Below are 19,216 nucleotides of genomic sequence, written 5' to 3'. Positions count from 1 at the left end.
GTTCCTTCCTCTTGTATCTTTTGACATAGTCTGAGGAGGATAGGTTTTAGGTCTTCCTTGAATGTTTGGTAAAACTCCCCTGTGAAGCCATCTGGCCCCGGGCTTTTGTTTGCTGGAAGCTTTTTGATGACTGCTTCGATTTCCTCCATATTTATTGGCCTATTGAGATTTTTAGATTCTTCCTGGTTAAGTTTTGGAAGGTTGTATTTTTCTAGGAATATGTCCATTTCCTCCAGGTTGTCCAGTGTGTTGGAGTAGAGTTGTTCATAGTATTTTCTAACAATCCTTTGTATTTCTATGGGGTCTGTTGTTATTTCTCCTCTTTCATTTGTGATTTTGTTTATTTGGGTCCTCTCTCTTTGTTTCTTGGTGAGCCTGGCTAGAGGTGTATCAATCTTGTTTATCCTTTGAAAGAACCAGCTCTTGGTTTTGTTGATCTTTTGTATCGTTTTTTTGGTCTCTATGTCGTTTATCTCCACTCTGATCTTTGTTATTTCCTTCCTTCTGCTTACAGTGGGCATTTTTTGTTGCTCTCTTTCTAACTCTTCGAGTTGTAGAGTTAGGTCATTTATTCTCATTGTTTCTTATTTCTTGCAGTAGGTTTGTAGAGCTATGAACTTTCCTCTCAAGACTGCTTTTGCTGTGTCCCATAGGTTTTGGATTGTTGTGTTTTCATTGTCGTTTGTTGCCATGATGTTTTTTTATTTCTTCTTTGATCTCACTGGTAACTCAGTCGTTGTTTAATAGAATGCTATTTAGTCTCCATGTGTTTGATTTTTCTGGATTGTTTTTTGTTGTAGTTGATTTCCAGTTTTATGCCTTTGTGGTCTGAGAAGATGCTTGATATGATTTCAATTTTCTTGAATTTGAATAGACTTTGTCTGTGACCCAATATATGGTCTATCTTTGAAGATGACAAATGTGCACTTGAGGAGAATGTATATTCTCTCTGGCTGCTTTTAAGATTCTTGCTTTGTCGTTGGTGTTTGCCAATTTAATTATTATGTGCCTTGGTGTCGGTCTTTTCAGGTTCATTTTGTTTGGGACTCTGTGAGCTTCTTGGATTTGTGTGAGTTTTTTCCTCCCTATATCAGGGAAATTTTCTGTTACTATTTTTTCAAACAGGTTTTCTATTCCTTGCTCAGTTTCCTCTCCTTCTGGCACCCCTATTATTCAGATGTTGTTTTGTTTAGCGTTGTCCCAGAGTTCTCTTAGGCTCTCCTCCTGCTTTTTAATTTTTTTTTCTAGAAGCTGTTCTGTTTGGGTATTTTTTCCTACCTTGTCTTCTAGCTCACTGATGCAGTCCTCTGCTTCTTCTAGTCTACTGTTGATGCTTTCTATTGAGTTCTTTATAGCAGTGATGTCGTTTTTCATTTCTTCTTGGGTTTTCTTCATTTCCTCTTGGTTCCTACACATATTGTTGAATTTGTCTCCATTCTTTTCATCCACCTTATGGCCATTTCTCTGAATTCTTTCTCTGACAGGTTGCTTGCCTCCATTGCCTCCATTTCATTTACTTCCTTTTCTGATGATGCCTGTTTTTCTTTCATATGTGGGTTGATTCTGTGTTTCACCATGATCTCTTTTCTCCAGGTGTTTGGTTATGTAGTTCTCTCTCTGCTGCGTTGAGAATATCATACCCAGACTCAGAGGAGGCGCAGTGCTGAAGTGAAAATCTCAGGTGCGGAGTGCGCGCGGAGCGGGCTGGTGGCGGAGGGCGTGGTTGTTGTTTTCAATCAGGAGGGAGCTTCAGACCCTGAGCTCCAGAGCCGGGCGAGTCCCTAGGGACCCAGACTCAAACGGGAGAAGCGGGACTGTCTGGCTTCGGTTGGAACTCCAAGGCAGCTCTCTCTCCGAGGTTTGCAGCGGTTTCTGGGACTCGGTGAGGCAGAGCACCTAGAGACGGAACTGAGAGCAGCCATAACTGCTCTCTCGGCCCGCCCTGTTTGATCCCGTGTGACCCGCCCCGCCCAAGCCCTGCACAGAGCCATTTGCCGGATAGCCTCAGGCAAAGGCTAGATTAGCACCTCCCCAGAGGACAGAAGTTTTCCCACTGCAGACACAGCTGATTCTCACAGCCAATTGGCCCGGAGGTCAAATCCCCCCAGTATCAACGACAACAATCAAGGCTTAACTACAACAAGATAGCGCACAAAGACCACTAGGGGGTGCACCAAGAAAGCATAAAAAATGCGGAGACAAAGAAACAGGACAAAATTGTCCATGGATGATATAGAGTTCAGAACCACACTTTTAAGGGCTCTCAAGAACTGTCTAGAAGCCGCCGGTAAACTTAATGAGATCTACAAGAAATCTAATGAGACCCTCGATGCTCTGATAAAGAACCAACTAGAAACTAAGCGTACACTGACTGAAATAAAGAATATTATACAGACTCCCAACAGCAGACCAGAGGAGCACAAGAATCAAGTCAAAGATTTGAAATGCGAAGAAGGAAAAAACACCCAACCGGAAAAGCAAAATGAAAAAAGAATCCAAAAATCCAAAGATAGTGTAAGGAGCCTCTGGGACAGCTTCAAGCATACCAACATCAGAATTATAGGGGTGCCAGAAGAAGAGAGAGAGCAAGATATTGAAAACCTATTTGAAGAAATAATGACAGAAAACTTCCCCCACCTGGTGAAAGAAATAGACTTACAAGTCCAGGAAGCGTGGAGAACCCCAAACAAAAGGAATCCAAAGAGGACCACACCAAGACACATCATAATTAAAATGCCAAGAGCAAAAGACAAAGAGAGAATCTTAAAAGCAGCAAGAGAAAGAAACTCAGTTACCTACAAGGGAATACCCATACGACTGTCAGCTGATTTCTCAACAGAAACTTTGCAGGCCAGAAGGGAATGGCAAGAAATATTCAAAGTGATGAATACCAAGAACCTACAACCAAGATTACTTTATCTAGCAAAGCTATCATTCAGAATTGAAGGTCAGATAAAGAGCTTCACAGATAAGGAAAAGCTAAAGGAGTTCATCACCACCAAACCAGTATTATATGAAATGCTGAAAGGTATCCTTTAAGAAGAGGAAGAAGAAGAAAAAGGTAAAGATACAAATTATGAACAACAAACATGCATCTATCAACAATTGAATCTAAGAATTAAGTGAATAAATAATCTGGTGATCATAATAGAATCAGGGACATAGAAAGGGATTGGACTGACTATTCTTGGGGGGGAAAGGGGTGTGGGAGATGCGGGAAGAGACTGGACAAAAATCGTGCACCTATGGATGAGGACAGTGGGTGGGGAGTGAGGGCGGAGGGTGGGGCGGGAACTAGGGGAGTTATGGGGGGGAAAAAGAGGAACAAATGTAATAATCTGAACAATAAAGATTTAATAAAAAAAAGAGGAAATGCTAAAGGGTTTGCTGTAAATAGAAAAAATAGGAAACAAAGAAGGAACGCAGCGGTAAAGAATAAAAATGGCGACTAACAAGTTTCTACCAAGAATAACTTTAAATGTAAATGGATTAAATGCCCCAGTCAAAAGGCATAGGGTAAATGAGTGGATAAGAAAACATGACCCATATATCTGCTGTCTACAGGAAACCCACCTCAGAAAAAAAGACGCACACAGACTGATGGTGAAGGGATGGAAAAAGGTTTTTCAGGCCAATGGAAGTGAAAAAAAAGCCGGGGTAGCAATACTTATATCTGACAAATTAGATCTCAAAGTGAAGGACATAAAAAGAGATAAAGAAGGCCACGTCATAATACTAAAGGGAGCAGTCCAACAAGAAGAAATAACTCTGGTAAATATATATGCACCCAATATAGGAGCACCCAAATACGTAAGAAATCTTCTGGAGGAGATCAAGGGAGAGATTGACAGCAATACAATCATAGTAGGAGACCTTAACACCCCATTATCACCACTGGACAAATCGTCTAAACTGAAACTCAGCAAAGAAACATCAATCCTAAATGACTCACTAGATCAGATGGAATTAATGGACATCTTCAGAACATTTCACGCCAAAGCCACAGAATTAACATTCTCCTCAAGTGCACATTTGTCATCTTCAAAGATAGACCATATATTGGGTCACAGACAAAGTCTATTCAAATTCAAGAAAATTGAAATCATATCAAGCATCTTCTCAGACCACAAAGGCATAAAACTGGAAATCAACTACAACAAAAAACAATCCAGAAAAATCAAACACATGGAGACTAAATAGCATTCTATTAAACAACGACTGGGTTACCAGTGAGATCAAAGAAGAAATAAAAAACATCATGGCAACAAACGACAATGAAAACACAACAATCCAAAACCTATGGGACACAGCAAAAGCAGTCTTGAGAGGGACGTTCATAGCTCTACAAACCTACTGCAAGAAACAAGAAACAATGAGAATAAATGACCTAACTCTACAACTCGAAGAGTTAGAAAGAGAGCAACAAAAAATGCCCACTGTAAGCAGAAGGAAGGAAATAACAAAGATCAGAGTGGAGATAAACGACATAGAGACCAAAAAAACAAAACAACAATACAAAAGATCAACAAAACCAAGAGCTGGTTCTTTCAAAGGATAAACAAGATTGATACACCTCTAGCCAGGCTCACCAAGAAACAAAGAGAGAGGACCCAAATAAACAAAATCACAAATGAAAGAGGAGAAATAACAACAGACCCCATAGAAATACAAAGGATTGTTAGAAAATACTATGAACAACTCTACTCCAACACACTGGACAACCTGGAGGAAATGGACATATTACTAGAAAAATACAACCTTCCAAAACTTAATCAGGAAGAATCTAAAAATCTCAATAGGCCAATAACTATGGAGGAAATCAAAGCAGTCATCATAAAGCTTCCAGCAAACAAAAGCGCAGGACCGGACGGCTTCACAGGAGAGTTTTACGAAACATTCAAGGAAGACCTAAAACCTATCCTCCTCAGACTATGTCAAAAGATACAAGAGGAAGGAACACTTCCCAGCTCATTCTATGAAGCCAGCATCACCCTAATTCCAAAACCAGATAAAGACAATACAATGAAAGAGAATTATAGGCCAATATCCCTCATGAACATAGATGCCAAAATCCTCAACAAAATCCTAGCAAATCGGATCCAGCAGTACATCAAAAAGATCATACACCATGACCAAGTAAGAATTATCCCAGGGATGCAAGGATGGTACAATATCCGCAAATCAATAAATGTGATACATCACATAAACAAATTGAGAGAAAAAAAACACAGTCATATCAATTGATGTGGAAAAAGCATTTGACAAAATCCAGTTTATCAAGAAAAAACTCTCAGCAAGACAGGAATTGAGGGATCATACCTCAACATAATAAAAGCCATATGTGACAAACCCACAGCCAACATCATAATCAATGGGCAAAAACTAAAACCATTCCCCCTAAAAACAAGAGCAAGATAGGGATGCCCCCTCTCACCACTCCTGTTCAACATAGTACTTGAAGTACTAGCCATTGCGAACAGACAAGAAGAAGAAATAAAAGGCATCCAGATTGGAAAAGAAGAAGTAAAACTGTCCTTATTTGCAGGTGACATGATACTGTACTTAGAGAACCCTAAAGACTCCATCAAAAAATTACTAGACTTAATAAATGAATTCGGCAATGTAGCAGGATAAAAAATTAATGCTAAGAAATCCATGGGATTTCTTTACACCAATAGTGAACTTACAGAAAGTGAAACTACAGAAGCAATCCCATTCAGCGTCTCATTTTGCTGTGCCCTTCACATGCTCCTCCTATAATTCTCATAGAAGCTCAATGCAGTTGGTAAACTTAAAGGTCTTTCTTACTGTCTTTATGCCTGATTTCTGATCCTACCTCAAAATGGCAATATGACGGTGAGTTTCTCAAGAAGTGAGGCATGTGGCAAACGTCAAAGCCTAATAAATTTACTACAGAATGAAGTTCTGTTTCATACATCAGTATCATAAAAGTAAATATTGCCTATTCTATTTTAGTGAATATTTTTAACCAGAAACAACCCATAAGAGATGATTTTGAGCAAGTTCTTAGCCAATACATATGGGCAGAGGAGATATATCAGTAGAAAATGCATAACAAGCAGCACACTGCAATCACTGTTGATGTATATGTGCCTCCTATAAATGCAGACCAATAGTTCAGTAAATACTAGTTTAAAGCGGAGAGCAAAGTAAATGTAAAGGAATTGCATTATTGTAATCATTTGTGTTTCTCTGACTATACCCCAGTGAATAAGAAATACTTAGTATATTAGATATTTGTATTTCAATTAAAGTAACCTTATAACAAAGAGAAGAGAACAGTTGAAATGTATCATGAAGGTTTTTATATTTATCTTAAAACCTAGATTGTCATCATCTTCAATCCAGGAAAGGATGTCGTCCCCAAAGTCTTAAAACCATCATCAACAGATTTCAACTTAAAAAACACACATTAATATAGGAACCCCCAAGAGAATCTAAACAATTGTTTTATGAGAAATATGAAATTAGAGAAGCGGGGCTTGATGCTCTTGTTTTCCTTAAGCAGCTATGACCTGAAATGAGGCAATGGCTGTGTATCAGTGTGCTCTCTGCGTTAGGAAGAAAGTAATGTTGAACATGAAGAGCATCTTTGACTTCGAACATACTAATCACACAAAGGGTGTATTCTTTCTGATTCTATTGGTGAGTTATGCTGTGCACACAAACAAAAGGAACAGATGTGTACAGTCAGCCCAGTGTGGCCTGGGTTGCCTCTGTTGTTCTTCCCCTGGTTAGTGCTTTTCTCACTAACCCTCTTGTTACTGTGAGAAGACAGTGCTGTGTTGCTAACCCAGGCTTCTACAAGGTGGGGAAAAGTAGGTTTACAGTTGTGTGTGTGGAAAATAGTACAATTATGTATAAATAATCATACAACCATAAAGTCTGTGTTTCCCATACTCAACTGTAAACCTATTTACCCCATGCTATCTATGGATTAAGCTGGCTTGGGGGAGGAAGTCTATGGATCTAGTAGTTTCTCCTGATGGTAAGCTTTTAGGGTGCCTGGATCAATCTGCCTTGGGCTTTTTGCTTCCATTGTGTATGAAGTGTGTGATCCAAGAGGCCAAGAGGCCACAAGAAGATAGCTCCTACAGATGGAATCTCCAAAGACACATATTTCATTTCTAGGCCAACATTTCACCTTATGAGATACTAGAGGCCCGGTGCACAAAAATTTGTGCACTTGGGTGGGCTGTTCCCTCAGCCTGGCCAGTGCCTTCTCTCAGTCTGGGACCCCTCGGGGGATGACCACCTGCTGGCTGAGGCCTGCTCCCTGGGGGATTGGGACTAAGATGGCAATCAGACATCCCTCTGGCAGCCCTCAGGGGATGTCCACTTGCCAGCAGGGAGCAGACCTAAGCTGCAGTCAGACATCCTTAGCGCTGCTGAGGAGGCAGGAGAGGCTCCCACCACCACCGCTGTACTGGCAGCCATCAGCCTGGCTTGTGGCTCAGCAGAGCTCGCCTTGTGAGAGCGCACTGACCACCAGCGGGCAGCTCCTGCATTGAGCGTCTGCCCCCTGGTGGTCCGTGTGTGTCATAGTGACCAGTCATTCCCAGTCTTTCTGCTGTAGGGGTCAGTTTGCATATTACCCTTTTACTATATAGCAGGGGTCCTCAAACTATGGCCTGCGGGCCACATGCAAACACAAATATTGTAATTGTTCCTGTTTCATTCTTTTACTTCAAAATAAGATATGTGCAGTGTGCATAGGAATTTGTTCATAGTGTTTTTTTTAAACTATACTCTGGCCCTCCAACTGTCTGAGAGACAGTGAACTAGCCCCCTGCTTAAAAAGTTTGAGGACCCCTGCTATATAGGATAGAGGCCTGGTGCATGGGTGGGGGCCGGCTGGTTTGCCCTGAATGGTGTCCCGGATCAGGGTGGGGGTTCCCATTTGGGTGCCTGGCCAGACTGGGTGAGGGGCTGATAGCTGTTTTCAGGCTGCTCGCACCCCCTTTAGGGTGGGGGTCCCCACTGGGGTGCCTGGCCCGCCTGGATGAAGTGCTGATGGCTGTTTTCAGGCTGCCTGCACCCCCTTAAGGGTTGGGGTCCCCACTGGGGTGCCTGGCCAGCCTGGAAGAGGGGCTGATGGCTGTTTTGAGAGTGCCTGCACCCCCTTCAAGGTGGGGGTTCCCATTTGGGTGCCTGGCCAGCCTGCATTAGGGGCTGAGGGCTGTTTTCAGGCTGCCTGCACCCCCTTTAATGTGGGGGTCCCCACTAGTGTGCCTGGCCAGCATGGATGAGGGGCTGAGGGCTGTTTTCAGGCGGGCCAAGCCTGCAACTGAAGCTCCCAGTCACTCCTTTTTTTTCAGTTTATTCTGGGATTTATTTACCTTCTGGAATGGAAACATTGTTGCGGCTCCAGCTCCTAGGCCGGCTGGCTGAAAACAGGTACCTGGCATTTGTTTAGCTTCTATAAGTGCAACATTGTTGCCTAGACTGGAGCTCAGAGCCCGGCTGCGGCAGGCTGGGAACCTTGGCTAGCTCCATCACTGGAGCAAGCAAGCCTCATGTTCCCTTCAGCTGCCTGGCTTCCAGCCGCTATCTTTGCTGGCAGATAATTTGCATATCGCCCTATTTAGGCAATGGGAAGCAGAGCAGAGGTATGGTTAATTACCATGTTTGTCTGTTATTAGATAAGAAGAGTTTTTGCAAAGATGGTGCATTCTTACCTGAGAAGAAATTGTGAGAAGTGTTGCAGTGTAGAGATATGGCTTAAAATTATAAACTTTTTCAAGGCTTTCCCTCTTGGAATCCTGCATTACCTTGCTAAATTCCTGGAACTAATATGTAATATGAGACTAACACTACGAGCTAAATATCTGCCATCCAAACCAGTCTCTCCTTTTCTGTATTCCCGTGGTAATCATGGGAATCCCTAGCTACTGCAGTTATGGGGCTCATCCCGTGCGACCCAGTGTGCGTATTGCTCTTGCCAGTGGACAGGGATGCTGCCCAGGATTTTTCTCTTGGGCTTTACTCAGTTGATGGTGGTGTTTAGACAAGGCGGCATATGCAGCCTGGGATCATGCAGGAGGCCCTAGCTTGCCCTTCAAGTTAATGTTTAGGCTTCATCTGATGTTTGATCTCATGCACCAGTAAGCTCTGGATGCTGTGTTCTGAAAGCCAGGTGGGCGACCTATGGCCACTTCCAAATACTGAGGCCTTCGGAGACAGGCCTCCAATGGAGGCTTCACTCTACTGCATGCAGTGTGACCTCCGCCCATTACTGAACCTCTCAGGTAAAGCGACACAGGGATACTGGCCTTGCATGTTGTGAAGGTTACCTGAAGTGGTGTATTCATGGGCCTGGGCATAGGTGTGGAGTCAATGATAATGTATTTCCCACGTCCTGTCCTGGGTGGGCCTCCTACTGCAGACATTCACTTATGTAGGCCCCTGTTATCAGCTGCCCCAGGAGAACTCTAAGCCCGTGCCACTCATCTGGTAGATTCCCCTAATTTGTTCTCACTTTCCCCAACTACAATCATATATGTATGAGGCAACCCATACCATAGGAAATGTGTCCTGAATCTGTTTTCTGAAATACTTATCTAGTGGTCATGAGACATAAGGCCAACTTCCCAAGAGACTTTTTACATTTCTCCTGCTCAACCTAGACTCAGCTTCTGCCCTCTCAACTCTATTCAAATTTTCCTCTTTTAACACTAATCTCAGATCCTGCTTCTCACTTCTGCCGTATACCCACCTCCTGCTTCTCTTGATAAATCCATAACCTCTCCCCGCTTTTGGCCTTTGTGGCCATGGCCCAAGTTCCTTTCTTCCCACAGTGCTTACCGCTTGTCCCTCATTCGCCAATCCAACTTCCAATTCTTTCCTTATCATGCAGCCTTTGATCCTCATACCCACCAAAGAAAGAGCACAGTTAACAGCATCTCAAAACACAAAATACCTCTTTATTATTAAATGCTAATGTATAATACTTATTCAATTTTATTAAGTTATAAAATATACCAAGATTGAGAAATTTCTATCTATCTATCTATCTATCTATCTATCTATCTATCTATCTATGATCTATCTATCTCTCTATGGTCGGTCTATCTATCTATCTATCTATCTATCTATCTATCTATCTATCTATGGAAAAACAGCAGGTACCCAAATGCACCAGTACTCCCAGCATCTCCTACATCACATAGCCATAGTACAGAGAAATGTCCATTTCTTTTTCCCTGTCAATGAAATGCTGCATTTCCCCCAATTTGGCAGCATTCTCACGCTCTAGCTGAGCCTTCCTCTTCATGGCCTCTCGATCTGCCCTCTGCTCATTTGTGATGGGTGTTGACATGGCTTGCCCCAGAACCTCAGATTTCCTCCATGGAATTGGTTGGAGGGCGAAATCCTGGAGTAGATAGTGGTTGTGAGGCTTGAGCGGAGTCCGGGGCTGGCTCACAGCGGAGTGAACAGGCTCCCGCTGGAAAGAAGCACAAGATGAGGTTTTGTAGGGCCCAGGCCTAGAAGCAGGAGGCTGAGGGGCACTAGGGCCGTCGCGGTTGTTCAGACCTGGTCCAGCTGAGTTGGCTGATACTGGCTGAGCTGATTTGGCAGGACCTATCAGAGATGCAGGAGTTGGCAGGGATGCATTGACTGCAGCAGGCTTGGCAGGGTTGGTCACAGCAGGCCGACGTGATGCCAGAGACTGTGGCCTGCGAGGAACAGGTCGAACTTGAGGCTTGTCCATGGTTGGGAAAACCAATGGCACCAGCTTGACCTTCCCGGGAGAAGGCAGCTTGTCCTGGGATGGAGGTGGAGCCCCTTTGTCAGCACTTGCATCTGGTTTTTGGGGATTGACTTGAGTTTTCCCAGGACCTTTGCCCTCGCGGGGAGAAACCAGCCATGGTTTGGTAGCTGGGCGTGGCTGGGGGCCTTTGGTGTTGCTTGAGTTTCCCAGGGCCCGCGAGGAAGACAGGTCAGCTTTCTCATCCCTCTTCTTGCCCAGCGCAGGGAAAACCTGCACAGACTCCAGCATGTGCATACCGAGGCCGCTGCGAGGCTTTTTGATGGCCTCTGCTGGCAGCTCAGGGTGACTTTTCTTCCTCTTCATCTTGGGAATGGCTGGCTTCTCCTCTGCCTTGACTTTGTTCCCTGACTGCTTCCTCTCCTCAGCTCTCTTGGGGTAGTTTTCCTTGTTTCTTTTGGTGTTTTCCTGCCCATGGCTCTTAGTATTGCTGGTCCTGCTGGCTGCAGCTTTCTGAGGTTTGCTGTTAGAATGCTTGGCCATGTTCGAAGGAGCCCTGCCACCAGCTGCAGCATTGCCAGGAACCAGTTCTCCCACAAACACACAATCTGGGCTCTCGGGCTTGATCTTGGCCTTGGGAGCATCACTGATAGACTCAGAGGCTTTGTGTTTGATCTTCCTGCCTTGATCAGAGCGAGTCTTTCTGACACTTGACTCTTTCTGCACTTCGTGCAACGTGAGGCCCCTGGTGTCTTTGGTTTTGATCACCTTGGGTCCTTGGGGCTGATCAAGGTCATCCAAGGAAGTGAAGACCTGTGGAAGGTGAATACCCTCCACCAGGGTGTGGATGTCTGCAAAACTGTCATTAGATTCAGTCCCATTTTCAAGTGTCCCTTGGTCCTTAAGACTCAGGCTATTCTTTGCCCAACCAGAGTTGTCACAACCAGGCTGCTCCTCTTGGCCAAGGGGATCAGTGCAGGCCAGCACCTGTGGACTGTCAGGGACTTCTAAAGGGAGCAGTGGAGCAGCTTCGTTTTCTGTTGGGATCTGGTACCCATTCACATGCTTGGCAAGCTTGGTTTTAATATTCTCCACATTCTTATTCTCTTTCTGTTCCTGGCTTGGAGCTGGAGGCAGTGCCAGGAGATTCCTAGGACTCTGGACGAGGGGTGCCATTGACATGTCCCCACTCTGAGGTGGTGGATAACTCTCAGGTACCTGGATATGTCTGTTACTGCCGGACTTGAGGAATTCTCGAGTAGGTGGTAAATGAAATAGTTGGCCTGGAAGTGGCAATGCCAGGGAAGTCTCCATCACTACAATGGAATCAAGGGGAAGTCGGTCAGTCCCTGGCAATAAGATGCTCCCCCAGCACCACCATTGCAACAGTCATGTGTCTTCCAACAGTGGGAAAGGCATCCCTACAAGCTCTTTTGCAGGGTCGTGAACAGCACCGTGTGCTCGGAGATAAAGGATTTTCTTTGCATTTCACGGGGTTGTTATAAGTCACATAAAACTTAAAGTGATTTTTAAGAAATGTTTCTCATGCTCATATGGAACCCTTGTAATTCTCTCTACTTTCCTGAGTGAGTGAAAACACTTCACACCAAGGACTAAGACAGGGAATGGAGCTCTTCCTGACTAAGTCTATAAGCAGGGGAGATAATGGCCTGTTTGCTTTGGACAAGATGTTGGAACACATGACCCTAAATCCAGGTGTCGACTCAGGAAGGGATGGAACGTTAAATGGGCACTATCACAATAATGTACTGAAAGGCCTTAGAAAGAGACAAACAATAAATCAAGGGAGTTTATTGCGGCATTGTAGTTCAGGAGGACTCATCAGGCAGGGCAGTGGACAGTGTGGTGTCCCTTGGTATGCTCTTGGAGTTCTCCTACATGGAGCATCCATGGCTGTTAGTTTCCCACCTTCCCACCTCTGTCAGGTGTCCTCATAAGGAGTCTGACAATGGGGGGCATTGACTGAGGGTGGTAGTGGTTACAGTCACAGGACTTACATTCTAGCTGTCTGAGGACCCACCGCTTCCCAGCCGCAGAGTGACCCTAGCTTTGAATGCTGACCTTATTGCTCTTCCATGTTGCTGTTTGTACTCACCTTGAAAACCTGTCTTTGTGATGGGTTGAGGAGGCACAGAGTAGCAGATTCCACAGGTGGAGGCTGGTGGTATCATACTTGTGGACTGAGCCTCCTTTAGCACCATGACCATCCCTGCGTCAGGGACAGAGGCCCTGCTCTCTGTGTAAGACACAGAGCCATAGGACTGCAGGTAGGAACCACCCTCTTCAGAGAGCAGAGGGTCCATTGTGCCTTGATTGTAGTAACACACATGATTTCCCACCTGGTAGGGATGTGACAGGCTCTGTCCCTGAATGGGTGCCCCCTGAACAAGGTTGACAGAAAGTGATGGATACTGAGGAGCCATATTATAGGCATCTGAGGGTTTATCACACTGGGACGCCCGAGACATAGAGGAGACAGTTGTGTCCTGGTCAGTGACAGTCACAGTGAAGTTTCTGAGTGATGATGACTTCTTTTCAGTGTCTCCTGTAATTGCCCACTCAAAAACTTTCGGATTGGAAGCAGCTGGAATGGAGATAGGGCTCTGGCCAGGAATTCCAGACAACATGGTTGTGCAAGAATGTTGGTAAAAGTGGGCACCACCCATGAGAGGTTGGAAAGAGGTGCCAGAGGCTGATGGCAGGAGCCATGGTGAACTGTTGGCTGGAGCAGAGAAGCTGTAGAAATTACAGACACTTCCTGCATTGCTCTCCACAGGAAGAGAGCGTTGCAGAGGGGTTGAAATTCCAAGGAAAGGTGGATTTTTGCAATTCTCTGTAGGGAACAAGAGGGTGATGACAAAAATCAAAGAGATTGATAAACAATATGTGTGAAAAACAGCATTATTTTAAGATTCTTGCTTTCAGCCCTAGCTCTTTTGGTTCAGTTGGATAGAGCATTGGCCTGCGAGTCCAGGTTCAATTGCAGTCAAGAGCACAAGCCCAGGTTGCGGGCTCAATTCCCCAGTAAGGGGCCTGCAGAAGGCAGCCAATCAATGATTCTCTCTCATCATTGATGTTTCTCTCTCTCTCTCTTTCTCTCTCTCTCTCTCTCTCCCTCCCCCTTCCTCTCTGAAGTCAATAAAATAGAGATATCATGTACTGGTGGGGTCCCTCAGCCTGCCTGTGCCCTCTCACAATCCGGGGCCCCTGGGGGGATGTTGGACTGCTGGTTTTGGCCTGAGGGATGTTGTAGTGCACGAAGCAGCAGGTGGACCGGGAAGGAGCCCGAGCCAGGGCCAGGCGCTGAGCAGCTCCAGCGTGGTAGTGGCAGCACTGCCGCAGAGGTGGGAGAGGCTCCTTCCACTGCAGCTGCTCCAGCCATGAGCCCAGGTTTCTGGTGCCCATCAGTCAGCTGAGCGGTGCTCCCACTGTGGGAGCACACTGACCACCAGGGGGCAGCTCCTGCATTGAGCGTTTGCCCCTGGTGGTCAGTGCGTGTCATAGCGGCCAGTCAACTGGTCATTCACTTTTTTGATCATTCAGTCGCTTAGGCGTTTATATATAATATAAAAACTTGGGCAAAATTGTACACAAGACCCAAGTGGTGTGGTTCATACATTGTTCTCTAGGCTAGAAGCAACCACTCCCTGACCTATCTCGCTCTTGAACCTACAGTAGTATTGATTTGTATGCTCTGTCCTAGAATTAAAGCATTTTAGAACCAGAAGTCCTTGGAGAATCCCTGTTCTAGCATTCTCATTTCACGAGTGAGGAAACTACGGTTCGGTTCTCTCCCTATGTTAGTATTAGTACCTGCTTCCATAACCTAAACATCCCCACTTGCTTGCCAGAGCTCTGCGCATTACACTGCCAACATGTAAGAGCAGTTGAACTTCTGATGCAGATGTTTGTTTGTCCATGGGAAGACAGCACATCAATTGTCATAACAATCTTCAGCGTCTCATTTTGCCTGTGCCCTTCACATGCTCCTCCTATAATTCTCATAGAAGCTCAATGTAGTTGGTAAACTTAAAGGGTCTTTCTTACTGTCTTTATGCCTGATTTCTGATCCTACCTCAAAATGGCTATCTGACGGTGAGTTTCTCAAGAAGTGAGGCACGTGGCAAACATCAAAGCCTAATAAATTTACTACAGAATGAAGTTCTGTTTCATACATCAGTATCATAAAAGTAAATATTGCCTATTCTATTTTAGTGAATACTGTTAACCAGAAACAACCCACAAGAGGTGATTTTGAGTAAGTTCTTAGCCAGTAAATATGGTCAGAGGAGAGATATCAGTAGAAAATGCATAACAAGCAGCACACTGCAATCACTGTTGATGTGTATGTGCCTCCTATAAATGCAGACCAATAGTTCAGTAAATAATACTAGTTTAAAGCGGAGAGCAAAGAAAATGTAAAGGAATTCCATTATTGTAATCATTTGTGTTTCTCTGACTATACCCCAGTAAATAATAAATACTTAGTATATTAGATATTTGTATTTCAATTAAAGTAACCTTATAACAAAGAGAAGAGAACAGTTGAAATGCATCATGAAGGTTTTTATATTTATCTTAAAACCTAGATTGTCATCATCTTCAATCCAGGAAAGGATGTCGTACCCAAAGTCTTAAAACCATCATCAATAGATTTCAATTCAAAAAACACACATTAATATAGGAATCCCCAAGAGAATCTAAACAATTGTTTTGTGAGAAATATGAAATTAGCGAAGCGGGGCTTGATGCTCTCTTTTTTTTCCTTAAGCAGCTCTGACCTGAAATGAGGCAATGGCTGTGTATCAGCGTGCTCTCTGCGTTAGGAAGAAAATAACTTTGAAGATGAAGAGCATCTTTGACTTTGAACATACTAATCACACAAAGGATGTGTTCTTTCTGATTCTATTTAGGACATATCTTTCTTTTAGGTCTTACATTATTTTGTTTACTAGACCAAACATTGCCATAGTTTAAAAATCAGAATGAATTGAAACACTGAAAATTCTGTTATTTCCAATGCCCTAAATCAGTGGTCGGCAAACTCATTAGTCAACAGATCCAAATATGTACAGTACCACGATTGAAATTTCTTTTGAGAGACCAATATTTTAAACTTAAACTATATAGGTAGGTACATTGTTATTAACTTAATTTGGGTACTCCTAAGGCTTAGGAAGAGCCACACTCAAGGGGCCAAAGAGCCGCATGTGGCTCGCGAGCCGCAGTTTGCCGACCACGGCCCTAGATAATCGCCTTTCTTAGTTTCTTGTCTATAAGAAACATCATTTCGGAAATACATTTTTAAATGTTTATATTGCAAACTGTCACATGCCATCTGCGTTCAGAGAGGCAATAAGAAAACAGGCAACTAAATAGGATTGTTTTGATACACTGCTTTGGCTAGTGGTACCCTACTCCAGCCTTACTTTCCTTCCTATTCTATCAATGTAAGCATTTGCTGAGACCCGCATTACTTTGCCCTCGTCCGAGCTGATTTCACCCTATGCTCTTTCTGCTTTCATTTAAAATCGTTGGTTCCCTCCCATATTCCATTCCAAACTACTCTTTTTGTTCTCATGAGCTCTTTCATGTTCTCCTTGTTCATTTTTATACTTTCCCCTCCTTCCTGCTTGTGTATTTCCCTCCCTCTTGGTTCCCGTTGGCCTGTGCTGACGAAACCAGTTCTAATTTTTTTACATTGAAATACTTGCCTTCCTATAGCCCAGTTCTCTCCATCCTCTCTCCCTATTTCCTCTGTTATCCTCTTTTAGATAGAAAACTCCAAAACCACATGAATATTACTTTTGGAACAGCACTCAATTTAAAATACTAAAGTTGAAACCTTGGTGGTTGGAGATCTTTACACATGAGACTATATATATTTTGCTAGTTTTCTACATGACTTAGGTTTTCTTTCTATTGCTGTTGAAACACTGTCAAGCAGTCTTGATTTCATTGTCAACAGGAGTGTTCTTTAAAACTCCATATTAGAAAAGGAAGGGATTAGAGTCCACAACCAATTTAACATCCGAATGTGGCAGATGAGGAAAAATCATTTTTTGTGAGAGATTCAATGACTTGTCCAAAGTCACATTGCTTGTAGATGTCAAAATCTAAACTGAAATTAGGTCTGCAGACTTCTATATCATATTTCCCCAAATGACTCTATGCTCTTTGGACACTATTGCTAAATTTAGGTACAAATAACAATCCAATGAAAAACTTCAAAAAAGTTCTTTCCTTACCTGACATGGTCAGAGAAGAGGAGCAAATATCAACTGTAGATGCAAGGAATGAAGATATCTCAGCGGCTGAAGCCAAAGAGCACATGTGTCCAGTACGAAGGTCACTGGTCATACTGGCCACTGGTCACTGGTCACCAGTTACTGGTCACTGGTCCGTTGCGATGATCCAAATTTATTTACAGACAACTCCATGGGCACCCCAAGATTCTACCAGGTGGTGGTAGGTTTGGTGGGAGAATGATGTCACAAAGCAGGCAGTTTAAAGGGATGAGAGAGCCAATCGGGAGGTCAGGTTCCCAAGAAGACAGGATTGGATAGCGGGAGCTGTAGGGGAGCTAAACCAACACCTAAATGGCTGAGCTCTCAGGACACATGGGCTAGATGACCATACAGCTGTGATAGTCTCACTTTCCCCAGGCTCTTATGTTAGGGAAATGATGTCAATGTTTGTTGCACACATTCATGAATATGATTAACTACTAGTTGCTTATATTCTCCATATTATACTGTATAACATGTTTATCATTTTATATATTGCTAATATCCTTAGAGAGAATGGAAAGGGACATCTAGGTTGCACACTTACAGTTGTTCTGAAATCATACCAGTCCATCTCATAAGTGAATTTACTGTGGCTTTTGAGGAGAAAAGGAAGGGATTAAGGAGCTCTTTGTGTCCGTTGGTTGAGCAGTTAAATGAAGTTTCTTGAGTGTATTTTGTGCAGAATGCTGTGGTCCAAGGCTCTTCTCTTGTAGTTTCTTCTCCTTGAATCCCACCTTCCCTGGGTTGGGCAGGGCCAGCCCAGGTGGACTTGCATCTGCTACCACTCTCATTGTTTCTCCTTCTTCATTGTAGGCACTGTTTGTAGGTGGACAAGCTTTGATCTTGCATGCTGACACTCCTGGATGTTACTCCCTGTCCACTTCCAGCAGCAGGGTCTTCTTTGTAGTGTCTGATGCCTCCCCCAATGGGCTCTGTCCATTACAAGCAACGACCACAGAGCTAGGAGTCAGCTGACTGCCATCATTTCCTCTTCCAGCCTTGGGTTGCTCTTCTTCTGCCCGTAATTTGCTCCCTCTGGTTCCTTGGGCCATGTCGGCATCCTGCCATCCTGCTGGATTATATGCGAGAGGCCTTCACGGTATTTTCCCTTCTCCTTCTCTCATAAAGTGGATCCGGTGTGGCAGTTGCTGCAGTCTCCTCCCCCTTTGCAAACAGCCGCTGTAGAACTTGGGGCCTCCAGGATTCTCTGTCTGCCATGCTTGGGTGCAAAGCCAGGCAAAAGTGACGAGGAGACTAGTTAGAGAAAAGACAAGGACCTTCTTGGAGAATCGGGGACAGGCACAGTGAAATTGTACAGGACAGAAGAGATTCATGTGGATGTTTTAGGTTCTGTGAATAATATGTTTACACATTTTGGGCTCATTTTGTATTAAGAGAACAGACAATTTACATGTGCACACAACTTATCTAGTGCAACAAATGCAAGGAATTTTGCTCACTACAATTATAATCTTCAATATATTTTCATTTTCTTTTATGTCATATCAGCTCAATTATATAAATCATTGGTGTGTTTGCAGAACAGAGATTGTCGGTATGCTGTGTGTCAATGCTCTGGTTTTGTTCATTTGTTTTTTTCCTAGTCGTACCTTTTATTAATTTATTCATCTTTATTGTTGTATTAGAGATGTCCCCTTTATTTTCTATTTTGTCTTTCCCTCCATTGAACCCCTCCACCCACCCCACCCCTGCCCACCCGCCTTCTACCTTCACCGCTCCATTTTCTGTGTCCATGGACTATGCATACATGCATACAAGTTCCCCAGTTCATCACACCACACCCACACCCCCACCTTCCCTCTAAATTTTGTCAATCCGTTCCATGCTTCTGTATCTCTAGGTCTACTTTGCTCATCAGTTTATTTTGTTCATTAGATTCCACATATGAGTGAGATTATGTAATCCCTGTCTTTCTCTGGCTTATTTGGCTTAGCATAATACTCTCCAGGTCTATCCATGCTTTGCAAATGGTAAGAGTTCTTTCCTTTTGTACAGCCGCATAGTATTTCATTGTGTAAATGTACCACTGCTGTTTTATCCACTCATCTGCTCATGGGGACTTGGCCTGTTTTCCAAATCTTAGCTACTTTAATTTGTGCTGCTTTGAACATAGGTGGGCATATATTCGTTTTGATTGGTGTTTCTGGTTTCTTAG

At 43.8% G+C, this 19,216-nt stretch overlaps 1 protein-coding gene across 1 annotated transcript; it reads right to left on the bottom strand.

The window, feature by feature from the left end:
• Positions 1 to 10,138: 10,138 nt before the first annotated feature.
• Positions 10,139 to 17,005, bottom strand: LOC132236626 (uncharacterized protein C2orf78-like). Its single transcript, XM_059699721.1, has 3 exons — positions 16,999 to 17,005; positions 12,846 to 13,583; positions 10,139 to 12,045 (listed from the first exon to the last, which is right to left on the bottom strand). Exons 1-3 carry the CDS (start codon positions 17,003 to 17,005, stop codon positions 10,178 to 10,180), a joined length of 2,613 nt encoding a protein of 870 aa, XP_059555704.1. The 3' UTR covers positions 10,139 to 10,177.
• Between the last annotated feature and the right edge of the window lie 2,211 nt (positions 17,006 to 19,216).

This window comes from Myotis daubentonii, chromosome 6 (assembly GCF_963259705.1).
Source record: "Myotis daubentonii chromosome 6, mMyoDau2.1, whole genome shotgun sequence".
NCBI lineage: Eukaryota > Metazoa > Chordata > Mammalia > Chiroptera > Vespertilionidae > Myotis > Myotis daubentonii.
This window is presented reverse-complemented; position numbering and strand designations above follow the sequence as displayed.

Bases quoted from the DNA above. Each gene is read 5' to 3' on its own strand.
- LOC132236626 (XM_059699721.1), bottom strand. The intron at 12,046-12,845 runs GTGAGTACAAAC...ATTCCATTGTAG, and splicing joins CACAAAGACAGGTTTTCAAG to TGATGGAGACTTCCCTGGCA.